The sequence below is a fragment of the Numenius arquata genome, chromosome 1, assembly GCF_964106895.1.
Source record: "Numenius arquata chromosome 1, bNumArq3.hap1.1, whole genome shotgun sequence".
NCBI classification, from domain to species: Eukaryota; Metazoa; Chordata; class Aves; order Charadriiformes; family Scolopacidae; genus Numenius; species Numenius arquata.
In genome coordinates, this window is record NC_133576.1 from 74,641,506 (window position 1) to 74,648,962 (window position 7,457).

General features: G+C 39.8%; 1 protein-coding gene across 1 annotated transcript; it reads right to left on the reverse strand.

Moving 5' to 3' along the window:
* Window positions 1–283: 283 nt before the first annotated feature.
* On the reverse strand, window positions 284–6,452 carry CFAP97D2 (CFAP97 domain containing 2). The gene is made up of 3 exons (XM_074158495.1): window positions 6,360–6,452; window positions 2,865–2,945; window positions 284–406 (listed from the first exon to the last, which is right to left on the reverse strand). Exons 1-3 carry the CDS (start codon window positions 6,450–6,452, stop codon window positions 284–286), a joined length of 297 nt encoding a protein of 98 aa, XP_074014596.1.
* Window positions 6,453–7,457: the final 1,005 nt, after the last annotated feature.

Genomic DNA, 7,457 nt, shown 5'->3' on the forward strand with positions numbered 1-7,457 from the left:
AAAGTAGGGCAATGTTCTCTCTCATTTTCCTCCCATTTTTTTTCATCCCTCAGTTATTAAACTGAAAAACTATTTTAAAACCATCTTCTCTTCAACAGAAGGTAGGAGGAAAATGACCTGGCATTGGATTTCATGTGATAGGGTAAGCAAATGGCTTTCTGAAGTGTTGATTATACCTTAGGCTGCCTTTTAAAATACGTGTCCTCACAGAGCAGTTTATCCTTAGCTATGTTTGTCACTGGGAAGGTAACTTGATAACTACATAGAAATAGTGCTGCTGATGTTACCTTTTGGCCTTATAGTCATTTTTGTTGTCGATCTGTCCCTTTGTTCTCATGATGCAGGACATCTTCTCCAGCAGCAAACAGTTGTCTCTTTTGATGATGGAAAGTCGGTCTTCCTCCAACTTTGTGTACAAAAGGGATAAAAAAATGCTTCTGTTTTTACAAGGCCATAGCAGCAGCAGTGATACCTAACAGCATGGATACCTAGCAGGGTGTTCAAAATTGCTGTCCCCTTCTCTTCACAGAGTGTGACAGATACTGATCAGGTAAAACTCTGTGCTAGTGTTGAGAGAACCCCTTGTTTCACCATTTTAATGGTGATAAAACCAGAGAAAGCCCTTCGCAATGCTGTGAATTCAACCCTGATACACGTTCCTGCAACCACACCAGCAGCGGCCTGCATGATTAGCAAATGCATTTCATCAGTATAAGCAGAATTTCTATAAATATTTGTCAATGTTTTTTCCAGGATTTTCACTATCATTTGTGTCTCTAGCAGCCTTCGTAGACTCTCATCAAAATCTAGCATTATTGAGATGGACACTGTACAAACACATGAGGGGACTCATCCAGACTCCTCTGAAGACCATGGGAGTCTTTCTGTTATCTTTGGTGGGCTTTGGATCAAATGGTAATTTTTCCATTCACTTTGGTGAGATCTGGATTAGGTCCAGTTGCAGGCCATTTTTGTCCTGGAGGGGTTGCAGGCTGGTGTAAGAAGAGAAGCAACAACTGGGTGTGACGAACAAATGGAGAGAGATGTATGAGGCAGTATAGGCTAGCTCTGTTCATCCTTGGCATGATTTTAAGCCTCTTTAGCTTCAGTTTTAAAATGGAAGGTTATTAATAATCTCTGACATTTACTATATAATGGGCAAAATAACTTAGTATCAAAAGTGGGATGAAAATTGAAGGAGTCCAGTGGAGGAGGGAGAATCCCTTTGGATAGCCTGGGGCATTGTCTAATTTGTGAAAAATATTACCATGTTGTTTTTTGAAGAACACAAATCTATGCTAAAAGTGTGTTTGTGGGAACTGGGAAGAAAAAGGGGAGAGGTGAAGAGAAAAACTGCCTTCTGCAGCAGGACTGATTTGGAGGTAGCCAGAGAGAGGCTGGATGGAGGAAAGCAGGGAAAGCATGCTTTTCATAGCTGGATTTCAACATCTCATTCTCAAAAGCCTCTCAGAGCAGAACCATTGAATAAATAGTCTTATTTTGAGCATACTAACTCACTCTTCTTCTTTCTCCCCCTTTTTTCCGTATTTGATTCTGGGCACTCCAAAGATATTGCATGTCCTGTGTGAAATGAACAGAGCTCATCCCACTCTGATAGTTTTGAGTGGCCAATGTTAAAGTAGGAAGTTTCTGTAGGGAATCTAGTGCATCTGCCTTGTTTGCTGGGGTTTATAACCAAAGCAGATGCTGGTCACATTGTAGTATAAAAGGACCTAAAACTGGTGCATTAAGTAATCCCATCAGGCTCTGAATAGCCTTGAGGAGAATGATTATAAAGACGAACTGGTTACTAGAAGATTGCAACATTAGAGGTTTTACTTTTCTTTTTTTTTTTTTTTTTTCTGTAGCAATTTGGAAAAGAGAAGGATGAGAAAGAGATTAGGACCACAGTCTCAATTCCAGGTATCAGGACCTGTAGTTCAAAGGAACATGCCTAAGAGTAGTGGGTTCCTGTTGGTGGTTTTTTTTTTTAACCTCTGTATGTGTGGGGTTATGCAATGTTTCATTTTCAAAGGAACTTTGTCAGTGTTACTTTTACAGTAAGAGGAAAAAATTAACAGCAGCAATTGAACCCACCTCCTAATATAGCATATGATTTTATGCATGGAGGAGAAATGAATTGTTTTGCTAGTGAAATGATTTTAAGGTGCCTGGGGATTATTATGTCGCACAGTGAGATGATAAACAATTTTAAGGAAATTAATTCTGAAGTCCTTACATGGGCTACGCTCCCATTGCCTGAGGGGCACTGTGTTGGAAATTAAGTCTTTGACAGAGTTTAGCTGCACGTATTTTCTACTTTGCTCACATTTCGTTTTTTTAAATCATTGTTGTTTCCTTTTAGTGAGCAGAGTTAATTAGGTAACCATTTATTTTCCACTCTCATCTTTTAATAAAAATTTGCCTCTTGGGAGCAGTAAGACTTTGAAGGATAACTGCCAGTCAAGGCTATCCATTGTTATTTCTTGTGCTTTGAATATGTTAACATCCTATTATTCAGTTCATTGCTCTGTGTGTATCTTGATGATTGTGCTATTCTTGTTATTTGCCATGTTTTTTTCATGGTTGTGCAGAAGTACCTTTTAGAAGGCTATTTGAACACTTCAGCACTTGTTAATCTGAAGCCCTCTGATTTCATCAATAATCATAAAGATAAAATAAGTTATTTAATGTGGCTGGGAGTGTGCTATTCGTGGATCCTGATAGTCCTGTTGCAGCAATCACTGCACCGAGGGGAAAAAAAAAAGGCCCTGAAATTGTGACCATCTGGTAGTCTCATTGTTTTCTTTGAGAGATGTGAAGGTAAGCATGCTAGTGCTCAGTATATATAACCAATATTATACCTTCAGCTTCCCTAACTTCAGATGAAGGTGGCTGTATGTTGCAGGGGCACTTGTGTCCACTAATGGTTTTGCTGCCTGGATCTGCAACAGAAATGAAATGTTTATCCATTTTTGTTGGAAATACCCTTGCGTATCATTACGGGAGATCTTTTAATTCTCACATTCTGTTTTGTTAACCAGCAGTAACACTATTAAACATATGATTCATTACATCAGCAAAGCCAGACTTGCCCAGAAGAAGAGTAGTGGGAAATGGAAGTGTTAAAGGCAGTTGTTCTAAAGTCTGCTGGAGATACAAAGTGCTCTTTATGTTGGAGAAATGTAAAAATACATACAGTCCAGTTACAGTGGTGGTGATGTTATGATACAGGAAAGACTATCTAAGAGAAGGCATGCAGTTTTTATTAGGCATTCAGCAGAAATAAAAAGACAAGTATAAGAAAGCCCTAGGTACTCCTAAATTGGGCCAGATCTTCCAAAGGGATGTACATTTAGGATGCTACCAGAAAGAGGTAAGAAATACTGGAAAAGGACTTCTTGTGTTGACAGTATTCCCAAGTTTCTTATTATTAGCATTGTAGAAAATTGTGAATCTAATTATTCTAATAATTGGACTTGGTAGTTCAGTGGCACGATAATATTTATCTCCATCCTATCCTAAATAGCCATGCAATATATGAGGAAGAAGAATAATCTGCGAGATGTCTCGGGCTGAGGAAACCCCGTGGAAGAAAAGCTGGTAACGGGCAGTGGAGTGAGACAGGATTTAGAGGGAAGACCATTCTCTCTCAGACTGGGTCCTGCAGGGAGTGAGACTGAATTTGTTAAAACAATACTATGATTTTTGTCATGAAATACATGTGATAAACATTCTCCCTCTGTCATACCTCATACTAGAACCGTTCCATCTCAGGCAGACTTAGTGATACAGAAAGAAGAGAGAAATACTTGCTATTTAAATAAAAGAGGCTGCCAAGAGCAGCAGGCACAGCACCAATGCAAACCCCATGCATAGGTCATGACCAAAGCACTGCCTGGGTGCAGCAGAAGTTTCCACCTCTCTTTCTGTAGCAGCTTTCTGATAAGCCAAGAACCAGGCTTGAATCCCTGATCGCAGACCTGTCATACATGCTACCAGGACAGGCTCCTTTCTTTTATAACGGGGGCAAATAATTTACTGCACTGACTGGGACAACATTTAGCAGTTTCTAGCTTTGTCTGAAATTCACTTGAACTGCCTGGCTCCTTGTGAAAACATTTAGCTGCTCTTTTGTGGCAGTTGTCTCTGAGGAGGTGGGATCCCAGAAGGGGCTAACTGCTCTCAGCTCCAGCTGATTTCAGGGGCAGATGAGAGCGCTCATCTTAATCCTTTCTAGATCCCATCATGTGAAGTAGCTGATTTTTACTGGATAGCAGAACTAAACTTGATAAATCTCTGAGGCTTTTAGTGGTTTTGGCTTCTGCTGCTGCTAGCTCCTCTGCTTCTTCAGATGCTTTAAATTACCATGCTATTAAGTTATTTTAAAAATAACTTTAAGAAGACATGCAATTTGTAAAATAGGGTTGTTATTGTATCAGTCAGTAGAAATCACCGGTGTGAAGAATAAAATGTGATATTTATGCAAATTCTGATCTTAATTTATAGATAGATATGCAAACTGTTTCAAACTTGAACAACAAAAGGTGGGCTTAGAAAAAACATTTCTTCTGTGGAATTCATATCAATATAATATTTTCTGGGAAGTGTTAAGATTAACTTGCCTTCTGTCCTTATATGCATAACAGTAAAAGGTAAAACCTGGTATTTTCTAAGCTCACCGTAATCTCTATTGTGAGACTTTCCAGAGCCATGGTAGGTTTGGAGCCATTTTATATTTAATTCTATGTGGAATGTTGCAGAGAGTAGATGTAACTGTTTTCCACGCCCTGTTCCTTTCTTCTGTTAAGAAAATAACAAAATTATTCAGACTAGAAGTATTTACTCTTGTGTACATAGAAACATGGCCTTTTTTTGTATCTTTGCATCATGGTGAAAATTATCCCTAACCGTTGCCATCTTTTTAGTGGTCTTCTCCAAGAAGTGTACCTTTTTTGGGTTTTTTGGCATGTTACCTTTTTTTCTTCCTTGCTCTCTATTTTGTCCCTTTCTCTCTTGCTCTGTTTTTTGGTGGTTTTGTGTGTGTGTGAGCTCCTTCAATGCCAAGCCTGCACATCACTAAGTGGAGGCCCTTAGAGCCTTTTCTCAGGGTGATCCCCGTCTCTCTCGGCAGAGCAAAAGCCTGTGCCACACGTGGGATGTGTCATTCAGGACAACCTGCCGAATAGTTCTGCTGCCTTCAGTTACCCCAGCCCATGGGTACCACTGCCCTGGTAGTTGGCATTCCCCACAGCAAGCCTGAATTCATGCCAGCGGAAGGCACAGTGAAATTTCCGGGTGACTAGCATGGGAATTTAGGAGCGCGCCAGCCTGACAACACAGGGGCACTTGAAAAGGGCGCTCTTTGGCCATTGGAGATCTTGTTAGTTGTTACTGAGCCAGGTGTGAACCCTGAAATAAGGAACAAAATTCCTTACCTTCTAAGCCATCTTTTGCCCAACATGATAGTTATTCTTTCTCTTTGCTTGCACTCAGAAATTAACACTCGTGTTTAATACAAGAGCAGTTGAGTCGTGGGAAACGTTTTGTTGTCTATAAATACATTTCTTCACTATATATCATGATGGTATCTAACCTCTATTCTTGGCCTCTGAATGCCTTAGCGCATGTATGAAATGCTCTGTACGCTGAACAAAGAAGAGTTCTGTATGCACAGCGGATGCCGAGAGTATTTCAGCTACACTAATATCTGTTCCCTGCTTTAAAAGAGCCACTGTTTAAATAGCCATGCTTATATACAATAGTAAGCCTCTCAAGGTTAATTCACACAGAAGGAAATTTATTTATTTCAATATTGTCAATTTGGTTAGAAAAATATGTCAAATTCAATTCTCTACCTCATCTTTAACTTTTTTCCACCTGCAAGTCAAATTATGGGAACAATGGAAGGAAGGAAGGAAGGAAGGAAGATATTTTTATACAGTTAATGAAACAGACCCGGTCTGGAAATAATGAAGAACTATTTCTTCGTATTAAAGCTAATTATTTTGTGATAAAAGCTTCCTAAGGTAGCAATACAGTTGAATCATCACTGATGGTATTCACTGCTTATGGATTTTCAAGAGGGAGCAGTCCTCCATTATTACTGATTTGGAGCAGATGACTGACCGAATCTTTTTCACTTCTAAATTTGGTGAACATCGTTATGATAACTCTAAATGGACACAAAAGCCATACCTATGTTTTCTGGATATTCTAAAACATGTCTCTTGTACCTTACTGCTGATCAGTAGCTCTCATAACAGCATTAAGAATGAGCAGAGGGATGCTGTAGCCTTTTTGCGCAAGCTTATTCTGTCATGAAGGCCTCTGCTCTTTTATCAATCAGTTGTACCTACCCTTTTCTTGTGTTCTTCATACTTTGCTTTGTCCCATTTTAGCTGAAGATATTTGTTGCCACATGGTAAGGCTGGCTGGTAGGCTCGATGCATCTTGCACAAAATAAAGCATCTCTGAATCTGGGCTTTAAAAACAACAACAACAACAAAAAGTATGAGTAATACCAGCCTGAGCCTTTCCTAAAGCAAAGCCCTGGAGACTTGTGGTATGTTTGTAGCCGGTCACGTGGGGGTTGTCATGGCATCGCTGCTCAGAAAAAGAATGAATAGCTGGTGGTAGCATTTCAAACAATACATTTAACGAATAGCAAACAAGAACTGAATGTTATAGCAAAGCATTCCAAAGAGTATTTTATTCATATATAAAATAGATTACCAATTATACTTCACCAGCCAGACCTACCTCCCACTGATGAAAGAAAGACAGTGGTGTAAGCTATTAATAATGCTTCACGCACTACCGTAAATATGCAAAGGACTGTATAAAGGGCTATATTTGCTGAGCCTTGAATTGAACGGTGTGCCTCAGTAATGCTCTGAGCAAACCCACAGTGGGAGGTGTCATCTTTTTGCACTGCAATAACTTGCTTAAAACATTTTTTTTTTCATTGATAAGTATGCACTTTTCAAAAGCCACCGCAAATGTGTTCATAGGGAAATAGTTCTGGTTTTTAATAGCCTTTTCACCTTTCTTTATCTGCATGCCATCTGATTGCTAATGAGCTATAGCGAGCTCAGACAGACTTGCAAAAGCCGCATATTTACCGAGTTGACCACTGGTTCTCATGCAGGGGTACCTAAGCTTCCATTCTTCGTAGGCTACATTCGGCAGGGAGATTGAATGAATAAAGATGTTTTCTTAGGCCCACCCAAAAATGGAAAAGGTGCTTCTGCTCATTCAAGCTCATCTTAGCCTCCTCCAAAGCTCGGCTTGAGCTGGTGCAGTTCATTTGATGTTTCCATCCTCTTGATGTGGAGCACCCCAAAGCTCGGTCCAGCAGACTGCCAAAGGACTTTGCTTTTGGCTTATGTATTTTCTTGATAAGGCCTGTAGTTCCTAAGGAGAAGACTTGAATTACAACTTGAAGCTGTCATGAG

What these genes read in the sequence shown, in the direction of transcription:
- CFAP97D2 (XM_074158495.1), bottom strand. Translation starts at nt 6,452, where the DNA reads ATGCATCGAGCCTACCAGCCAGCCTTACCATGTGGCAACAAATATCTT. An exon ending in ATGAAGAACACAAGAAAAGG is followed by an intron (nt 2,946 to 6,359) that starts GTAGGTACAACT and finishes TTTCTGTTGCAG; the next exon opens with ATCCAGGCAGCAAAACCATT. An exon ending in TGAAGTTAGGGAAGCTGAAG is followed by an intron (nt 407 to 2,864) that starts GTATAATATTGG and finishes TTGTACACAAAG; the next exon opens with TTGGAGGAAGACCGACTTTC.